Source organism: Lynx canadensis, chromosome C2, assembly GCF_007474595.2.
Source record: "Lynx canadensis isolate LIC74 chromosome C2, mLynCan4.pri.v2, whole genome shotgun sequence".
NCBI lineage: Eukaryota > Metazoa > Chordata > Mammalia > Carnivora > Felidae > Lynx > Lynx canadensis.
The window spans coordinates 120,402,038-120,423,857 of NC_044311.2; the positions used below are offsets into that span (position 1 = coordinate 120,402,038).

At 34.5% G+C, this 21,820-nt stretch overlaps 1 protein-coding gene across 1 annotated transcript in view; it reads right to left on the bottom strand.

The window, feature by feature from the left end:
• The window catches only part of CADM2 (cell adhesion molecule 2), a 1,081,856-nt gene that overhangs the window by 181,007 nt on the left and 879,029 nt on the right, over positions 1-21,820 (bottom strand). Inside the window, exons 3-4 of the mRNA XM_030329992.1 lie at positions 7,138-7,290; positions 4,393-4,530 (exon numbers count right to left, since the gene is read on the bottom strand). Coding sequence (XP_030185852.1) covers positions 4,393-4,530; positions 7,138-7,177 — 178 coding nt within the window. The 5' untranslated portion in view covers positions 7,178-7,290. The remainder of the gene's footprint in view (positions 1-4,392; positions 4,531-7,137; positions 7,291-21,820) is intronic.

The following is a 21,820-nucleotide window of genomic DNA, read 5'->3' on the forward strand; positions in this document are numbered from 1 at the left end:
GAATTCTGCCTCACACCCTAATGCAAAAGTTAGTTTGCTGGAAACGAAAATCTTAAGATCCTATGATAGTAACTGCTCAAGCTACAAACTAATAAGCTTATACATGAAATAAAACTTAAAAAACTTTATAAAAGTTATAAAGTTTATAAAATATAACTTCTCAAGGAGCTTGTACATTTAAAAAGGCAATGCTCATCTTTTTCCCACAGTAAATGGCAAATATTCACTTCCTTGCTGCACAGAAGATTAAAAGCTGCAATGAAACCACCTGTGGTTTTGAGTACAGAGCTATCCAGAGGCACCAAAGGGATTTCTGAGTTAGACTCATGGTGGCAGAAGGTTAGATGAAAATTATGTTTCATTCTACTCTGTAAAGCTTATGCAAAAAAAAAAAAGTCTCAATCATTGCCTACAGAATAAATTCCAAACTCTTTAATATGGAATAAAAGATTTTCCAAGACTGAACTTCCTGTTTACCTCTCATATCTGTATCACACAGAAAGTTTCATGGTTACTTCAAACAGTGCTTTCTTTCCACAGAAGTACATGGTTTCTTTGCTTGGAATTCTCTACCACCTACCTTCACCCACATCCCCTATGATGAATTTGATTCATTGTTTAAGATCTACTTATTCATTTAACAGCTATTTACTGAGTGCCTGTTATTCATCAATGAGTTGTTAAGTCTTTACCTCTCCCACAAAGTGGGGCTGATCCCTGCTTCTTTTTTGGTGCAAAATCTAGAGCCAGTTCATGTATCTATTACTATACCTGTTAAATCTTAGATTTATATGTCCAGCATCTAAATGTGAATACCCTAAAGGAATGATTTTGTTTTACTTGTTTATATTTCTAGGACAAATTCAGGGACTGCTACAACTCATTAATCATGGTTTGCTGAAGATAATAATAATAATAGTAATAATAATAACATCTAAAATGGTTTCAGTGATTCCTCATATTGTGAAAACACTTTACACATATTGGCTCAAAAAATCCTTGCAATAGGACGTTTAGGAAAACATTATAATCCTCACTAGTATGTGAGAAAACTGAAGTTCAGAGACAGAGGCAAGACTTTTATATAAGTTCTTAAGTTTAAGTTCTCTATACCAACTCAGTTCCAAACAGGAGCATCAACATCACTCACACATGTAAGTAACCCAGTGCTAACATATTCTCAGGTTCCAATAGAGTCCTACTTCATCAGAAAATCTGGGGGCAGGGCCATATAATCTGAGATTGAATAGGCCCTATAGGTGATGATACCAGCTAAAGTTTGAGAACCAGTGCTCCATAATCAAACAACTTTTATACAGAAACTTGGAAATTATATTCATATGTTAGATTATGATGGAGGAAAAAGAAAAAAAAAACAGAAAAATGACTCATTTTTCTCAGAAGTCATATCCATTATATAGAGTCTGAACTCAGAAGTCATATCCATTTTATATAGTCTGAAACGTAACACAATGTCAGTATGCTGAACTGGCCAATGTTTAGTTAAACATAAGAAAATAATCTTCTCTATTGACTGTAATAACTAGGATTTACATCAGTTACACATTCCTCTGTAGAGGGAAACATTCTCCACAACTTGTTTATCATCCCTAAAGGTATCTTAAATATGTCCAGGTCAAAGTTCTTATTTTCTTCATTTGGTTCTTAACTCATGCATTATAGAATTCTTAGTAATCAGGAAGCATTTTAACAATTTCTTATTCAATTTAATTTGATTTGATTTGATTAGCTTATCTTTTCCTATTGCTTTCACCAGGGATTGTCTTTAAAAAGTGTCAAGTGATATTATAGTAAAAATTGTTAAGTGGTAATAGGAAGTCAGATTTTGATCTCTGAAAAGACAGGAGTGCAAGATAAGGATGGAATGGTCCTTTCAGTGAGGAGTGTTTACTGAGGGATTTTAGAGTGAACGTTCACTGAGCATATCTAGAGGACAGCACGAGAAATGAATGCATTCAGTGCAGAGTACTGCATACCGCATATTTGCACATACACCTATAAAAATAGTTTAATGCACTCAGCAAGTCTACCATATAATTGTGAAGACAAACTGTATCAACATGCAAAAAAAAAAAAGAATTATAAAAAATAAAAAGTGATAGAGATGAATGCAAGTTTAGGCATAGTAAGTGCTCTATGATGGCCACACATCGGAGAATACAGAAATAAAGGAGGCCTCACTACTTCTGAATGTAGCACAGAACCATATTCTGTATATGGTTTTTGTCTTGATTTCTTTTTCTAGTCTTGACTCAGATGATTTTGTTTCCTTTCTTTTCTTTTTTTTTTTTGACCCGATGATTTTCAAGTATGATGTTTATAAGATCAAACTTTTCATGTTTTTACATATAAACAAAAGTCTCCCCCTTATCTAAGATGTAATCAAATCTGTTTGGCACTCAGCGCATAAGCCATACTTGTCAAAAAATAAAGCATTTTCTAAAATTTGAGTACAATATAGAATTCCTGTCAGCTATAATGTTAAAAACAGTCAATCAACATTAATGAAGTACTCGTATGTTAGTCTCTGACCTCCATGAGAATATGAGACAAACCCTCAAAATAAACAAAATGCTAAGAAATTGAGAAGAACCAACAAACTATGTCAGAATTAATGTAGGTAATATAGCAATCAAAGGAGAGTCCTCAAGAACTGACTGGAGCTTTCTCCTAGGCCGAGGAAGTCAGATTTAAAATTTATTGTACAGATTATGGCTTTTGATCAGAAGTGCTTAAACAGAAAAGTGGCTGGATGAGATCTTTGTCATAGTATGGTAACTCTAAAAGCAGTGTAGATGGTCCATTTAGCAAAGATCTAACCAAGTCTAGGACATAACAAACATATCCTAAAGGCAGTATTAGAATGGGTGTTCCTGAGTGCTGGCAGAATATATGATCAGGCTTTATACTAACCTGAAAGTTTAACTTAGCATAGCAACGTGTCTAACTTGTGTCTTGTGGGCTTGTATTTTTGCAAAATTTGTTTGAGAAAATGTATTTAATAGAAGTTCTGAAACAAAAGTAGTGATTAGTGATAAATTACAAGTAAGTCCTTGTTTGGAGAAAAATATACACAAAGAGTAATTAAAATAGAAAAGAAGATAACTAAATAGATCATAAACCTTTTAATTTCTTAGTAATAGAGACAATCCTATATTATATAATACCTTATATAATAATTATCTCTATATAATGTAGAGCCCTATACAATATAATCTTATACTGTATTATCATATCTGCTGGGCCAGCATGCCCATTAGTAAGAATTATTGTTAATCTAAGATAAGATATTTGAATTACAAATTAAAATAATTGGAGTGGTTTGCATAAACCAATCTCCTAGCGGGTTACCTTTAGAATAATACATAAATTATTACTATGCACATAGGAAACATTTTTAACAATCATCATAAATAATTCTTGGATTTTTTTTAAATTTTTTTAACGTTTATTTATTTTTGAGACAGAGAGAGACAAAGCATGAACAGGGGATGGTCAGAGAGAGAGGGAGACACAGAATTTGAAACAGGCTCCAGGCTCTGAGCTGTCAGCACAGAGCCCGACACGGGGCTCAAATTCACGGACCGCGAGATCATGACCTGGGCCAAAGTCGGCCACTTAACCGACTGAGCCACCCAGGCGCCCCAGTAATTCTTGGATTTTAATGTGCATGTGACATCAGGTCCAAGATACCTGTATTGTCACGGGGAAAAACAAACAACAAACAAATAAACACCACTACTAACCTCACGAGGCATCTCCCCTATAAATTTATTTCCCATCTAAAGGTTGTGTGTGTGTGTTTGTGTGTGTAAATTTAGTTGTATGAAGAGCAGAGCTCTACTTAATATTTAAATTACTGTGCATTTTTTCTGAGACAAGTACAGTTTTTACCCCCTGTAGGAACTACTAGTAATCAGTTATTGATGTTTAGCCAAGTTTATCCTCAGAACTTTGTAATTCCAAAAATCAACAAATTGAAGACATAATTCAAGGAATTTCTGTCTGTAATCTAAATACTATAGAGGAGTTTGGAAATAATAGCATCTAACATGTACTTAGTGTTCACTATTGCCACGCATGAATCTTTGTCGTTTTCATACATAACTCCTTAATTTCTCCAACTTTTCCATGATGTATATATTATTGTTAGACTTGTTATACATAAGAGGAAAATGGGGCACACAGAGATTGTATTGATATACCTTCCAGAGTTACCTAATTTAAGAAATGCATAAATCTGGTTTAAATTACACTTAATCAGAGAGTGACTATGGTTTGAAAAAGAAAATGTAAAATGTCCCGCATCTAACACTTCATACCAGTTTCAGCACATAAATTGTGACTTGGGGAACTTTTTCTGTTATTTACCTTTAATCTCTTTGTCATTTTTGAACCATCTTATATCAGCTGCAGGTTTGCTACCAGATGTTTTACAAGTCAGCTGCATCAAATCTCCCTCCATAACCGGTGATGAAAACCCACTAATTTGAGGCTTCTCAGGAACACCTGAAATTTAAGCAAATGGAGGGAACATCAGTCTCCAGAGCTGATTCATCCTTATGACTATTACTTTCACAAAGCTAGAATGGGTTGTTAATTAACAATAACTTCAATAGAAAATAACAAAGTGTTATATAATAAAATAAACTGCTTAAAATATCTCTATAATATATAGAGAGATATAAAATTGTGTATTTCTACACAAACACATATACATATGTATATTCAGTAGTTCCCTGCCCCCCCTCCCGCCACCCTGGTTATTTGAGGGAGAGACATTGCAAGACCCTCAGCGGAGCTGAAACTGTGGATAGTACTGAACACTATATAAGCTATTTTTTTCTCCTATCCATATATACCTATAATAAATTTTAATTTATAAATTAGGCATAGTAAAAGATTAGCAATGATAAATAATGAAATGGAACTATTATAACAATATGCCAAAACAGAAGTTATGTGAATGTAGTCTCTCTTGTAAAATATTGTACTATACTTACCCTTCTTGTGTGGATGTGAGAAGTTAAAATGCCTATGTGATAAGAGGAAGTGAGATGAATGTTGTAAGCATTGTGCTGTAACGTGAGGCTACTATTGGCCCAACAAGAAGTCAGAAGGAGGATCACCTGCTTCCAGACTGAGGTTATTCATGTGTAACTTAAACTGTGGAAGATGAAATCCCAGATGGGGGTGAGGTGGGGAACTAATATATGCGTGCGTGCGTGCGTGCGTGCGTGCGTGTGTGTGTGTGTTACCCAGAAAGCATTTAAAATGCATTTAGTTCGAAGTAGCTTTTAAAGTTTTACCTGCAAAAAATACTCTTTGTAAATCTCAAAAACAGCCATGCAGCATGTCTTAAGACTTATCAGTATAAGGACTTAAGAAGGTAAATTGTTTGCAATGGGAGAAAAAATCCACAAAGCACATTTCTTTATTCCTTAGCATATTGTGATTTAAATAAAAGAGCACCTTGCATTCCTGATTTCATAATTCTTAAGGCTTAAAAAGATATTATTATCCTCTATGTACTTTGTTCAAAAATGCATTTTAGAATAAGAGATTTATCAATAACTGCAACAATACTTTTCTGATTCTTACACAGAGGGTTTTGAAGTCATTTGTATTAGAAATGCAATAGTGGTTTTGTGAGGCATGATGTAAATTATCTTTAATGCTAACCACTACTACCTTTTCTAGTCCAAGTCATCCAATGGCTAAGCAGATAACTAATATGCAGAGATAGTACATGGATGATTTAAATAATAGAAAATGTCATATTTCTTGGGTAATAATATTCTCTTGTTGCCATAGAAGTTTATTAACATTTCTTTTAAAATCATTCAGTAATAAACGCAGACTGAAATATCTTTATTGTACTATTTAATTCAATTTGAAAAGAATAAAATGTAAGAATGTTGGAAATCACCAATAAGAGAAATGCATATTAAAACAATAACAAGAACAACAATGATAAGTGACAGGTCAACATCCTCCAATTAGTTGGATTATTTTCTGTTCACATTCATATGCTTTCTTTTAATCTATGCCATACCATCATTTAATAAGCTGAAATCAACCCATTGTCTATTGTTGGGGTCTCAAGGTGGCTCTCTACAGAACAATACGTTAACCTTAGGCAGTTATTATATTGAAATATTCCATTTTAGTGGATATATTTTGTCTGTAGTGGCAAGCTGATGAAGACTTTTATAAAATAGTCCCAGTGGGACTTGCAAAGAAACATATTTCACATCGCAGGTACAAAACCAATTCACTAGCTGGATTAACTTTAATATTCCTACCTAAGAGAACAGCATGCATTAGTTCTTTTATATGCAATGTTATGCCTTTATCTATAAAAAAAGCAGGCAAGCTAGGCCCCCCCCCCCCAAAAAAAAAATCAATCCTTAAACTCCTCTAACAGTACGCAGGTGTGTTTCAATGAACTGCAGCAATCTCAACTGATTGGGCCATGACTTCTGCGGAATCACAGAGAGCTCTTTGCTGCAACTTTATTTCCTCTGAATCTCTATGAATGTAATGCTTTTTGGTGTCACTTTAACCTTTGGGGAAAAGGCCCAGTGTTTAGAAAATAAAACCACAGAGAAGCTACAAGTTACATATAGATTGACATTATGTACTTCACTTAAGAATCTAGAAAACTATAAAATTAAAAGATAAGACACAGAAATGTCAGGGTCATTTAAATGCATCAATATAAACAAAGAAGTCATATTTGAAAGCTATAAGGATTAGAGAAGGCCCCTCTCAAATGACTTGCACAATTAAATGTAGGACCACTCTATAGACACGCTGAATTCATTATCATTATTCTGTTATTTTATTAAAGGATCACCAGGTACACAATATCCTGGTATGTATTGCTCACTAAGAAACAAAATGGATGCTCTTGGGAAGCCATACAAACTGTTACACCTCACTTTGTCTCTTTCTAAAATGGGGCAAGTGATTGACTTTTTAAATGCCTCTTGTTATAATGTAGCAGAAAAGGGATTAAACTATATCTATTAATATGAGCCTCAAAATATATATTTGTTATTGACTCATGTTGCTGTAGCTTGCGATCACATAGTGTTAGTTCCTTGTACTTACCCAGAACAGTGAGATAGGCCTTAGAAGTTTTGACAGGCATTGTAAATAAAGAACAAGTGTACTGTCCTTCATCCGAGAGAGACACATCACTGACGCTGATACTTAATTCATGCCAGGAAGCTCGAACCAGCTCAATCCTGTTATCCCTTAAAGCTGGAAAGAGAAAACATTGAAAATGCAAATAGCAACATTAGAAAAAGTCAGTACTGTTAGACTAAATATTTTTAGCATAACATAATAAATATTGTCTTTGGCCATACATCTCATCTAAATCTTATTTCCTGATACAGATTAAAGGAAGCTTTAAATGTATGGAAATATTTTATCAGATTTTTAAAAAATCAAAGTAGAATTAGGTGTTCCTTAATGTTCTCAGAAATAACTTTTTAATTAAATGATTGCATCTGGTACAATACTTCAGATGAGGTAGATGTCGGTGGTGATAATAAGGGCTTTCCTCCACAGGCTTTCATGGAATCCTAGTATCTAAAAAAACTATAAACAGGTTTCATTTCTATGCACAGATAAATTTGGGAAAACTGTGATAGCTGCATTCCTTCCAAGAGACCAACAATTCACATTAGCATATTAAGCGCATTTTCTCTACAATAGAGAAACCTGTTGAAGTTCCTTTCAACCAGAGCTGACTTTCAGCTGAAAAACACCTGTAAGGTACTGAATGTTTAAATTTGCCCTGGTTGGTACCTCTACTGTACCACCTTTGCTAAATATTTTTAGTATATTTCTTTGGTTCATGCCACCTTTTCTACCACAGAACTTTATTTATTTATTTATTTATTTATTTATTTATTTATTTATTTATTTATTTGCTTAATTTATTTACTTTTTTTTTCACAGAAGATCTCTTAGCATGCTCCTCTTGATTCATTTTGGGAAAAACATTAAAAGCTTTAAATATTATTATATTTCCAACTAAGTACAGCTATAAGCTCAGAATTAAGCAAGAGACAACTAAAGGAGGACTCAGAGGAAAGAGCACTGGTTAGGGAAACTAAGATCTAAGGAGCAACTCAGTGGTTCCCCAACCAATAATAAAAGGCAATGGAGGCCTGGCTTTTCCCAAGGACAACCTAGCAACAGAAGGTAGCCTAGGCAGACTAATTTTTTTTTTAATCACATATCAAATGCAAGTCCTGCCAGCATCTTTGGGAAAGATTGGGCTAGCTGCAGGGGGAATCAAGTGGGAGTGTCACTAACTACAAGTGGCCATGGAAAGCAATTTTTTTCCCCACTGGGCTGGAGACTCCCCTTCACTGCCTAGAGACAGTGATCAACTGGGCAGCAGGGGAAGAGAAGTGATGCATCTCTGACAAGTACTCAGCCCTTAAAGTGATCTTCCTATGTGCTAGAGAACCACATACCCCTGCTGGAGCCATTAGGCAGCCTGACCTATGGAAGCTCCTCTGCCTCTTTAGGTGGTTACAGTGGGGACCAGGTCAACCCCTAGTAGAAATATGCACTTCAAGCTGACCAAATAACACCCTTTAGCTCTGGAAAGTCAATTGTTGGTTCAACCACGACCTGAAAATGTAAGGCAGGACCTCTATGGCTAAACCTAAACAAGGTGACTGCCTCCTAGAATAGAAAATTAAAATAGAATACAGAGTCTAACATAATAGCTAGAATGTCCAGGTATAATAAAAACATCACCGGTTACACCAAACACCAGGAAAATCATAACTTGAGGGGGAAAAATAATCAATAAACACCGCCAACACTGAGCTGAAACAAATGTAATTATCTGACAAATAACTTGAAAAAAGCCATCATAAAAATACTTCAGCAATTAGTAGTTATCTTGAAACAAAAAATAGAAAATCTCAGCAAAGAAATGATAAAAAAGAATCAGATGAAAATTAGAGAAGACAAAAATACAATAACCAAAATAAAAACTCACTAAATTGGCTTAACAGTACAGTAGAGATGACAGAGAATGGTATTAGTAAACTTAAAGATAGGGCAATATAATTAATAATTAATTTGAATAATAAGAAAATAATAGATTGGAGGGAAAAAAAAAGAAGGGGGCCTCAGAGACCTGTGGGATGATAACCAAATCTTCAATATTGGTACCATACAAGTTTCAAATAAGTGAAAGAGATTGGGGCTGAAAGAATATTTGGAAGAAATAATGGTCCCAAACTGCAAATTTTCCAAAAGACTTAAATGTAATATACAGAATCAATAAGACACACTAATCTCAAATATGATAAACCCCATGAAATTTATATCCAGGTACATCAAAATTAAACTGGAAGACAAAAAAAAAAAAAAAAATCTAAAGCAGCCAGAGAGAAAGACATATAACCTACAAGAGAAAATCAATCTAAATGACAATAGATTTCTCCTTTGAAATTATGGAGGCCAGAGGGAGTGGCACATTACTTAAGTGCTGAAAGAAAAGAAATACCAAGACTGAATTCTTATTCAGGGAAGCTAACCTTCAGGAATCAAAAGGACATACGTATATTCTTAGAAGAAGGAAAACTAAGAACACGTTTCTCTAGCAGATCTGTCTTGAAAAGTTAAGTTCTTTAGACAGAAAAAAAAATCTTGGAGTATCAGAAAGGAAGAAGGAATGACTAAAAGAACAAAAATATGGGTAAATACAATATAGACTATCCTTCTCTTGAGTTGTCTCCATTAGATGATGTTTGAAACAAAAACTACAACATCAATTGATGCAATGTTGAGCAAATATAGAAGGAATACTCAAGACAAGTAAAAAGTGGGCAGGACAAAGGAGTCTAAAAGAAGTAAGATTTCCATACTTTACTCAAAATGGTAAACTGTTGCTACTTGTAGACTGTGGTAAATCATGTACGTATTTCAATCCAGAGCAAATACTAAGAAAATATACAAAGTAATACACTCAAAAACTCTATAAATACACATAAAATCAATTTATATAGTGTCTTGAAATAATAAAATTTTAAAGTTAGAAATATTAGTGTTTACCAAGGGTTAAGGATAGTAAGGGGTAGAAGGGAGGGGAGGGACATGGATATGATTATAAAAGGATAGCACAAGGGGATCCTTGTGGTGATGGAAACCGTTTTGTATTTTGGCTGTGGTGATGGATACATGAAACTACACATGAAATAAAATTTAAAAGACTAAATACACATGCGTGCACACACACACACACACACACACACACACTCACACCCACAGATGAGTACATGTAAAATTGATGAAACCCAAATAAGATTGGTCGACTATATCAATGTCAGTTTCCTAGTTGTGATATCTTTGCAAGATGTTATTCAGGTCAAGGGTTGATGAAATCTCTCTATTATTTCACACAACTGTGTGTGAATCTACAATAAAAACTCAATTAAAAATTTTTATGTACATTTGAAGGAATAGGGGAGTGGTCAGGATATCAAAGCTTAAAATTTATTATACACATTTGCCACAGAGCAAGAGGGGAATCCCAAGTGCCAAATATTTTTGAATTGCCTGTACATTCCCTATATGTTTTGTGAAAGGAGCAGGCAATAATACAGTATGTAATATTTGGGATAATTCTAAATTTTCATGATTTTAAATATATTTATAAAAAATAAAACATCCTCCCAGATACTCAAATAACACACACCTTAATGATTTCAGTCCCTCTGCTACCATTCTTTATTAACTCTAATTCTATAAAGAGGCATATGCTTACAAATATTTTTGTAATTGAATATTGAATATGAAACATAAGGCAAGTCTGATTATGTTTGTATTTGTGATTCCATTAAGATACAGTGGACATTTTTAAAAAAAAATGTCTATTTCATAATCTATCTCCTAACATGCACTAATACACACACACACACACACACACACACATATATATATATATATATATATATATATATACACACATATACATTGTTCAGTTGCCAGAAGAAAACAGTGGGACACAGATTCGTTATTTCCCCAATAAGACCTCAGGCTATATCAACCACTTTCAAAGCTGTGATTTACTTAAGAAAAATATTTATCACATATTTCTTGTTTCTTCACAAAAGAGGTCACCAAAAGGGAAAGCCTAAGGTTTCTGCCATGATGTTATATGGGTAAAACTTGTTACTTACCCCCTGTGTTCAATTTCATTTCTTCTAACACAGTTCCCACTGACAGAGAGACAGAGCTTACAATTTTCAGTGAATCTTAGCAAAATAAATTTAACTGTTTTTTGGTCAGACTGTGGAAACTGTATAACATCACCAAAGTCAAACTGCATTATTCAATATACATAAATATAAATCTTTAATATTTAGGCCATTGGCTTGGAGTAAAGCTAAAAGCAATGACTTGTGAATTAAAAAGCATGCTTTAGGAGCTTACATTTCCTGTGGATAATAATTCCTGATTTACTTTCATCTTTGATTATGAGTTGAACTAAATGACTTCATGTAGTATGTACAGTCCCTTAAAGTAAATCTACGATGATATATTAAGATATTTTGAGTTTAGAATCCTGATGAGAACCTGAATATTTTAGTGTCTGAAGTGTCCCCATTGATTTAGCCTACCAAGTTGTATAATATTTTGACTTTTTACATGATTCCTACCAGCCTGACTGAAAACTAGGCTCTGCAGAACACCCGCATTTTAATGTAAACTCTTTCCCTGATTAACCATAGGAACCTAGACAAGTCACTCAAATTAGTGCCCGTCTGCGGAGTGTTGGGCAGAGATCATAATAATTGAGTGGAAGTATAAGGAATATGGTTTAGGGTATTGAAATATATAAATACATATTCAAAACCTGAAAACATAATTCCAAGAACCAAGAAATTGACACAATGAGTAAAGGGACTATTTATTGTGTAAATTTCCTTGATAATTTATTTGCCTAAGGAGATTCTCATTGGACTGAAGACTTTAAATGAATCGTGTCTCTGTAGTATTTATCTTTTCAAGTTTGTAAACGCTTATGATGTCATCTGCAGTTTACTGTATAACATTTCTAGTATGAAAGAATAAAGGAAAGCCTTTAAAAGTCCAAAGAGGGATATACTATAACTCAGTGGGTTCCCTGTGAGCAGAAGCCTTGTCTTCCCCATCTCAGCGCCCTGCACCATCACTATCTGCACAGGAGGTAGTCAGTGAATGGCTATTGAAATGAAACTGAGAACCATACTCTGTCTGTATATGATAAGAGCAGAGTGAAAAAGAACTGAACCAGGAAGTCCTCTTGAATATATCTCCACAGGCTCCCCTATGGGAGAGAAGCCAAAAAAAGAAGAAAAAAAGTGTCCCGTTTAGACACTGTTGAGCATAAAAGAACTAGAAACATCATGCTATGAAAATTTTTAACAAAGTGATAGTTCATTGGAAAATGATTTGAAATACTGAATGAGTGATCTCTGAAGCTATTGCCATGTTAGCTTATGGTTTTCAAGTGAACACAAAAAGCAGTAGCTAATCAGAGAATATCCATATTATTTAACTTTTCCACATAGTAAGTCCCAAATGTATAGCGAACCTAAATAAAGAATTGTGATATTATTAGTTGAAGTTAATTCAATCTTTAAAAAACAATGCTTTTAAGATCACAAGATGTTCATCGTTATGTAAATAACTTAATAAAAACTCAAAGATCTCATTAAAATATTTTTTAACATTACCCTAGGAATAATTGAAGAGAAGAAATGACTATGTGCAATAAAAGAATAAAAGGCAATGGCTCACACACCACAGAGATTAAAAATAAGCTAATTAGGGGGCACCGGGGTAGCTCAGTTGGTTGGTTAAGTGTTGGACTTTGGCTCAGGTCATGATCTCATGGTTCCTGAGTTCGAGCCCTGCATTGGGCTCTGTAGTGACAGCATGGAACCTGGAGCCTGCTTTGGTTTCTGTGTTCCCTCTCTCTTTGCCCTTCCCCCATTCACACTCTGTCTCAAAACTAAATAAACATTGGGGCGCCTGGGTGGCTCAGTCGTTTAAGTGTCTGACTTCGGCTCAGGTCATGGTCTCGGGGTCATGAGTTTGAGCCCTGTGAGTTTGAGCCCCGTGTGGAGCTCTGTGCTGACAGCTCAGATCCTGGAGCCTGTTTCAGATTCTGTGTCTCCCTCTCCCTCTAACCCTCCTCCTTTCATGCTCTGTCTCTCTCTGTCTCAAAAATAAATAAACGTTAAAAAAATTTAAAAAAAAAATTAAAAAAAGAGCTGATGGGAAAGTGGGCTACTCTGTGGTCACACCTCATCAGCTATTAGGTGCCACCCACTGATGAGGTAATTTAATGGCTCAAAACTCTGAGCTCTGGAGAATTTAACCATAGCTGCAAATAAGAAGCACTGACCGATGAGTAAGAATCTATTAAATAATACTTAGTGCTGGAAAAAAATTATTTTTCCAATATACCATTGGTTTTAAATGGTTCATCAATCATACAAATGAATATTTGGGATGCATGTTGGGAAAATAAAAATTCCCAAGGCGATTACTTGGAGGATTTTAGTCACATTTTACACTAATTTCTAACAAAAGTTTCCGGTCACAGTTAATAATTTGTATATTAATTAGTTTTAAAACAAATGAGCTAAATAACATTAGTATTATTTTATTTATCTGACATTATTCATTTAAGAACCTGATAATAATTTATGCATATTTGCAAAATAGTTTTCCTTCCTTAAGTGTTATGTTATTTATAGAGGTGATCACAAACTTCTTGCCAGAAACATTTTCAAATATTAGTTGCTTTCCAGTGAGTAATAAACAATTCATGTCACACTTTATGGTGCTTAAATAATGATAAAAAGACACATTTTGTTATGTAATCACTTTTAAGAGACTGTTAAAATATAGCAAAACAATCACATTGTTTTTGCATTTTCCCTAGTTCTCATTTTACCTAAAACTTCCTTAAATAAGGATTATTTTATATCACTCTGTATTTTCCATGAGGCTTTACACATATCATGATATATAGATGGCAAGTAATTAATTTATTGCATTTAATTTCATATGTGGACCATCAACCTTTGTATATAATATTCTACAATTGTATACATTAACTTCATTTTAGAAAATTTTTTATGCTAAATGGATATTGTATACTGAATGACTTTATTGTTATAATTAACTATGTTTTGTAGACAATTACTAAGGAAAATATCTATATCAGGATGGCAGAAGTAATTTCAAGTGTCATCTTGGCTACTTACATTCTCAATGTTTAGCATAAGTTTCCAAAAGCATACTCTCCTACATCCATGGACTTTAGCCAAGACAATCACTACAAACATTTACAAGTTTTAAAAATACATTTATTTATTTAAGTTTATTTATTTATTTTGAGAAAGACAGAGACAATGTGAGTGGAGAAGGGGCAGAGAGAGAGAGAGAGAGAGAGAGAGAGAGAGAGAGAGAATCTCAAGCAGGCTCTGACTGCCAGCTGTGCAGAAGCCCGATGCGGGGCTCAAACTCATGAAACAGTGAGATCATGACCTGAGCCAAAACCAAGAGTTGGATGCTTAACCGACTGAGCCACGCAGGAGCCCCTTAAAAATAAATCATCCAACCAGTAGCTCGCATTTTGTGAAGTTTAACATCACTAATATGATGGGATGTCAAGAACTATAGATGTGACAGCCTTCATTCTCTTTGCAGCTCAAGTCCCTACCACCCAGGGTCCCTACTTGATTCCTAGAGAGAGTTAGATGTGTGAATACAATAAGCCGAGTTCTGCCTATGGGAAAGTTGTACCTAAGAATGCTTCCCTTTGATTCAATATCAAATTTATTTTGCTGCCTGCTGCCTGATAGTAGACTCCTTCCCACGATTCTGACTTTGTTGTTTTAAGGTTGCCCAGACCAGCACTCTGCTTTGTTTTCCAACTTCTGCAACAGGTCTGCTCCCTGCACATTGTCCACCTAGACTCAGGCTAACTGCCTACTCTGCTTTTCCCCTACTGATTTTTCTAGAACTGTTCACTGAGCAACTTGACTCATGCAATCTGCTCACCCCTGTTTTTTTCAGCTGAACTCTCTACTATCCCCAAGGATAAGAATTAGAACAAGGAATTAAAGCTTTAGGGAGGTCAACTATGTTTTGATATAACAAAATGATTTTTCTACTAATTAAATCCGTATCCTAATAAATCAGAAAGAAAATGTAAGTCAAAGAAGCTCTAATAGTCTTCAAATGGGCCACAGATCCAAGGCTTAACTCTTGTCAGACCTTATGATTGGTATGTTGACATGTATGATATCAAAATATGCCTCAAGATATTGTAAAAGAGGTAAAAAGGAAATCTAGTCACACGTATTCATTTTTATAAAAGTGTTATTCTATTAATAGCCCACATATTTTATTTGTTAATAGTATAATCAAATAGTGTTTATAATCAGTATGAAAATTCACTGAAAATTGAAATTGAAATTGAAAATTGTACTATGGACAGAAATAAAGGAGTTAACACAGACCGAGTAAAATATCAAGCCAGTGAATCCTTTTCTGTTTTGTTCTTTACGGTCATACAACACAAAACGATCTAAATCAATCTTCTGGAAAATTGGTAAAAGCAACCATTGCTCCAGAGCTGATATTCCATATACCAAGTTGCAGCTTGGACTGGATTTTTACTGAAGCCATAGTAAATGGAGTTTTAGAATAGAAAATGTGAACAGAACCCAAGCAATAAATCTGGAAACTGTATCACTATTTGAAGGAAGGTTTTTTCCAGTGGTGGAATTTAAATTTTTAAATCCCAGATTTTCTTACTTCAAATGTATAAAAACAAAAATTCACTACTCTCATTCCCATCTTTGTTTATTTTTACGAAACTTTAGAAAAAGCAAAATTTTGTGACACATAAAATATACTAATAATTAATGAACTTGGCTATTGAAAATTTGTTAATATGTTTGAGGCCTAAATATAAGCTCCATGACATTTCTAGTTTCCAATCTTCTTGTCTTTGCTGAGGCTTGCATCTCTTCCTCACAGTGTCCTCCTCATGATCTGTCCTAATGGAGCGCTTTCACTCTAAGTTCCTAAAGCCTCCATCATAATAACCACTGACATAACACTCCTATATCCCTTCTCTATTATCTCTTTTTTTTTTAAATATTTTTATGTTTATGCATTTTTGAAAGACAGAGAGGGACAGAGTACAAGCAAGGGTGGGGTGGAGAGAGAGGGGGACACAGAATCCGAAGCAGGCTCCAGGCTCTGAGCTGTCAGCACAGAGCCCGACATGGGGCTCAAACTCATGAACTGTGAGATCATGACCTGAGTCAAAGTCGGACGCTCAACTGACTGAGCCACCCAGGCGCCCCCCCCCCATTATCTCTTCTATAACATAACATTTAAACCGTCCATCATATAACATAAGTTCCTACTTTTCTAGTCCATTTCCCTATCCTTCCTCAAAATGCCTAAAATTTAAAAGTGAGAGCATGTGTTCAAACATGGTAAGTAATCTGTGCCGCTTTACCTATTATTTCCTCTGCATGTCTCAGGGTCATACTTATTCAAGTTAACTAACATCATTTTCTTGATAAATTCCTCTATGCTGTCCACCTCCAACTATGTTCATGTCTTCCTTTATTCTTCCAGGGCAGGAATCTGCATGAAGCTCAATAATCATTTGTTGAGCCAACGAGATTAAAAGTGAAGATTACATGGTCCAGCATTTATGTACCGACATGTACCATTTATCTTACTATATGGTCATCACTTGGAACATCTAATCATGGATGAGACTGTTTCCTACTGCCCATAATAAATCACATAATGACTTAAATATAATCTTTTATCTCTATTGGGAAAGTGAATGAGTAAACAAGTGGAAGTAAAAATGTATAAAATGGCAGGTGAACCTGGCAAATTCTATCATAGAGTAAGATAACTAAGGACAGTATACTCAAAGAAATGACATATTTTAACGTGATAATGACTGAAGATTTTATGTCTCATAGATTCCTTGTACCTGATAATTTTTTATTTTGTAAAATTTGACTTAAAAGGAGTTTTGTGCTTTTGGTTTTTAGGTTCTAAATCATTAGATTAATTTGTTCTTACTTACCTAACACCAAAATATCATTAGTAGAGATCAAAATTTTAAAAATAAAATATAATAAATATTTCACAATTCAAACAAAAAATTCATTTTTAAGACTCTATTAAAAATTTCTTTCTATGTTATAAAATAATTTGAATTATGTAACTGAAATTTAAAAAATCTAAGGCAGTAGAGTTGCCATCCTATACTCTATAGTGACCTATGCCTGTATACCTTCTAAATCTGTGGAATCAAGCCATGACAACTTATTCCTTCTCTTAAAAATAGATAGCTACTTTACTCCTACTTTGACAGTGTCATATGGCAAAAAGAACTCTGTAAAGCCAAAGCAAATACATTTAAATGTTCTTTTGTATCTCTGGCTAACCATCTATATGTCATCATACACAGTGTCTTTATAATACGGATTTGCTTTTGGATGTAGAATGGCTTAGATTAATAGGAAGTTTCTTTAACACATAACAATGAAGGATGGCTCAAGGTTATTGGCAGAGGGCAATGTACACTATAGAAGTATTAGGGCATAAGCTTGCATCTTCAACTTTTGACTGTGAACATCTTTTGAGAGGAAGTGAGCCCCAGGAGGCATGTGTCAGAAATTTTAATGATAGACACCTAGAAGTGCATATACTACCTCAGCTCCCGTTTCATTTTCAAGCCCACGACCATATTTTAAGGAAGGCTGACAAATGTAGTCCAGCTGTCTGCACAGGAAGGAGAGAGATTAGTGAGCAGTTAGTTTCTGCCTTGCTACTGTAGGCTTGCTTGTAACACTATATCTGTATGCACTGATGTTTCTACCTAAAAATTAACGTAAATATCCAGGAAGGTTGGAAAGCAGTAGATAACACTCTTTATTTAAAATAGTCATAACTTTGTTGTATTTTGAAACAAAAATTCTGTTGAAATACTAAATTATGAAAATATTATGAATCTATTCTCTTGAAAATGTTCTCCTCAATACTGCTTTACATTTAGAAAAGAAGAAAGATCTATGAAAGTAACAGTATAGTTATTTTCTATTGACTATGCCATCCTCTAAGCTATGAGCATAAGACTAGTTTTATTTTTTTAAATGTTTTTTTTAATGTTTACTTATTTTTTAGACAGAGAGAGACAGAGCATGAGTGGGGGAGGGGCAGAGAGAGAGGGAGACACAGAATCCGAAGCAGGCTCCAGGCCCTGAGCTATCAGCACAGAGCCCGACGTGGGGCTCGAACCCACGAACTGTGAGATCGTGACCTGAGCCAAAGTCAGACGCTTAACCGACTGAGCCACCCAGGGGCCCCGAGACTAGTTTTATTTTTTAATTTAATTTTAGTTTTTACTTTTAAATGTTTTTATTTATTTTTGAAAGAGAGACAGAGCATGAGTGGGAGAGGGGCAGAGAGAGAGGAAGACACAGAATATAAAGTAGGCTGCAGGCTCTGAGCTGTCAGCACAGAGCCTGATGTGGGGCTTGAACTCGTGAGCCATGAGATCATGCCCTGAGTAGAAGTCAGATGTTTAACCAACTGAGCCACCCAGGTACCCCTCATGACTCTAGTTTTAGAAAGTGGGAGGTGAATTACTATTATTCACTAAAGAAAGCTTTTAGAATAAAAAATATTCAGGATGGTTTGTATTAATTGTAAACATACATTAATTATGTACATATATGTATACATGTTGCCAAATAGAATATGCAATATTAATTTCAATTCTGATAACAATTTGAAATAAAATTCTGTAAGTCTTTTTTTTTTTTCAACGTTTATTTATTTTTGGGACAGAGAGAGACAGAGCATGAACGGGCGAGGGGCAGAGAGAGAGGGAGACACAGAATCGGAAACAGGCTCCAGGCTCTGAGCCATCAGCCCAGAGCCCGACGCGGGGCTAGAACTCACGGACCGCGAGATCACGACCTGGCTGAAGTCGGACGCTTAACCGACTGCGCCACCCAGGCGCCCCTCTGTAAGTCTTTTTAAACTAATATAACTCAAAGCCAATGATGAAACAATTCCACATTTTCTTTAGACAATATCAAATCCTCTAAAATGTCAAGTCCTTATTCGAGAATTCTAAATAAATCTTCACTAAGATAACTGCCTGAGAAGGAAAATGCTGCTACCATGCACACATACCCCTCACCCCATATATTATCAGTATATATTAATTCACCTCTTTGATAATCTGTATATTACATTTTGAGAAAGAATAAAGTAGTTCCAACTTTTTTTTTTTTCTTAATCTGGGGATGGTTCCACTGGAAAAGAAAACATGGAAGGTAGAGTAGAAGGGGTTATTGGCACATAAGTGGGATATCATATTTATTCTGGTCAAACCCATTGGATGTTAGAAGCTAGTAAGAAGTTGATTTGGGTTTAATATAGAGACTGCCTTTTTATCTATTGAGCTCTTCACAATTGTATTGAGCAAACTTATGAGACAGTACACTCTACCAAAGGAGTTGTTCAAGTAATGGCCGCCTGGTCTCTTGGCAGGGATGTTTATATGCCTTTCCCACATTGCAGGAGAATATGTCCAAGTGACTTTTGAAAATTTTTTAATAGTAACATTTATTAAATTCAATCATAAATTCAATTCCTAAACGTATTCTATCAAATTAATTCCTGCTTTCAGTGATTAGGAATTACTACATGCTATATTATACCCTATGTATGCTTTCATGTATTAACAAATTTTGGTAGATTTTAAAGGTGTTTTCAAATAATGAGTTACACCTTAATTTTGTTAATGGTATTATTCATCCATATTTTATCATCTGATATGAATTACACTTTGTGCTCAATATGTAGATCTAGTTTGACTGAGTTTTATGCTGAAGATTATGTCACATAAGTTAAAATTCAATAAGAACTACTCAGATAATCAATTGTGTTTCAAATTTCATTTTTAGAAAATTAGTGCACATACTTTCAAAATCGTTTCTCTTTCTCCTAGGCTTTAGTATTCTCCTCAAATGAATGAAAACACTAGAGCAAGTATTTAGGGAGAGAGCAGCACAAAGTCACGGAAAAGCACACATACATGTCTAGTTGATAAAAGGTGAAATTCTAAATGACAAAATCTGCTTTGGACAAAGTAGGAAAATAGTGCATTGCTCTGTGTGTGTGTGTGTGTGTGTGTGTGTGTGTGTGTCTGTGTGTGTGTATAAAACTGCAATACATAAAATATTCTTATATAAGATGATTCTGTCTCCCTAATATCATCTTGCTAGATAAAAATTAGGGGCATTTCATTCTTATTAATGGTGCATTTCTCTCTTCAAAAAAGTGGGTTAAGGAGAAAAGAATATACCATTGGTCAGATAGCATAAGAACATAACAGAAGCTAAGTGTATAAAATTCAGATCTAAAATGTCAAAAGATCCAACAATCTTCATACTTAGTATAGTCTGCATTTGAAAAACGCATCAAATAAACATACCATTACAAGTAGCGACACATCAACAAATCATGTCTTGCAAGTAAAGTAGGGACATACAACTTTAGCAACTTTGGTCTTCAGAGTTTTTTTTTAAACCTCAAAGCTTATATAATTTATAAATTATATTAATAGTTAAATTTAATTAATCATTAATTAAATTTACAAATTATAATATATAAACGTAAATTCTGATTCATTACATATTGAAAATGCTCAAATACTGCCATCTGCGCAACTACATTCTCCTCATTTAGCGAAGAAAGACCATGATTACTAGAATCCTCATCTTAATATTAACACCACTCAACTGCATTTAATATATTATATTGTTCAATGTCCAATGTCGGTAGTTTTATAAGGAAAGATTGCTAGTAGATGATTATCAAAATTTACAAATTACAAAATTCTCATATACATTTTCAAGGATCTTATACAGAAAAAAAAAAACAAAAAAACAAAAAACAAAAAATAAAAAACAAAAAACTTTTCTTCCCCATTGTGTGAACCAGACTAACATCATTTTGGACAAATGCACCATAATGACTGTTCTGTGACCTGAAATCTTTAGCACAGCCTGTCACACACACATCCATTCTTTCCTTTTGTTTAACCACACCCTTAAGTACAGTTTAGGGGCATAAAATCCTTAATCTACCTGGGAGATTTGATTATGATACACACACCTACAGGGAAACATTCCCCTTTGGGTGGTCCCCTAGCCTGTACTCCCATCCTCTAAAGACATAAAAGCAGGTCTAAAGGGAGGTGGGGTTGTGACCATCTACTGATCTTGCAGCTGTCCAAGACCTGTTCTAAGTCCCTTTAATAAGCCATTTCTTGTCAAACTGGATTTGTTAGCTTTTTTCTTAAGTCTTGACACTCTTTTGGCTTTTGAGAGTCATTTTGCATACACCTCCCTCTCATGGAACATCCATCTCCCACAAAAGTTGGTGGGATTTTTGTTTGTTCTTCAAAACAATATTTCTGTAGGTGTTTGTCACATTATTTCTTATTTTCCTTGAGAATATATCTTTCAGTATTTGATATAGTTCACAATATGATACAGCTCACTATTTGCCTGGATTCATAGAACAAAAGAAGATGTGGTATTTGAAATAAACTGTTTCTGTAAGCTCTCATTCTTTCCAACAACCTACAATATATTGGTCTCCTTACAGACATATGAAATCCATTTTTTACTCCCAC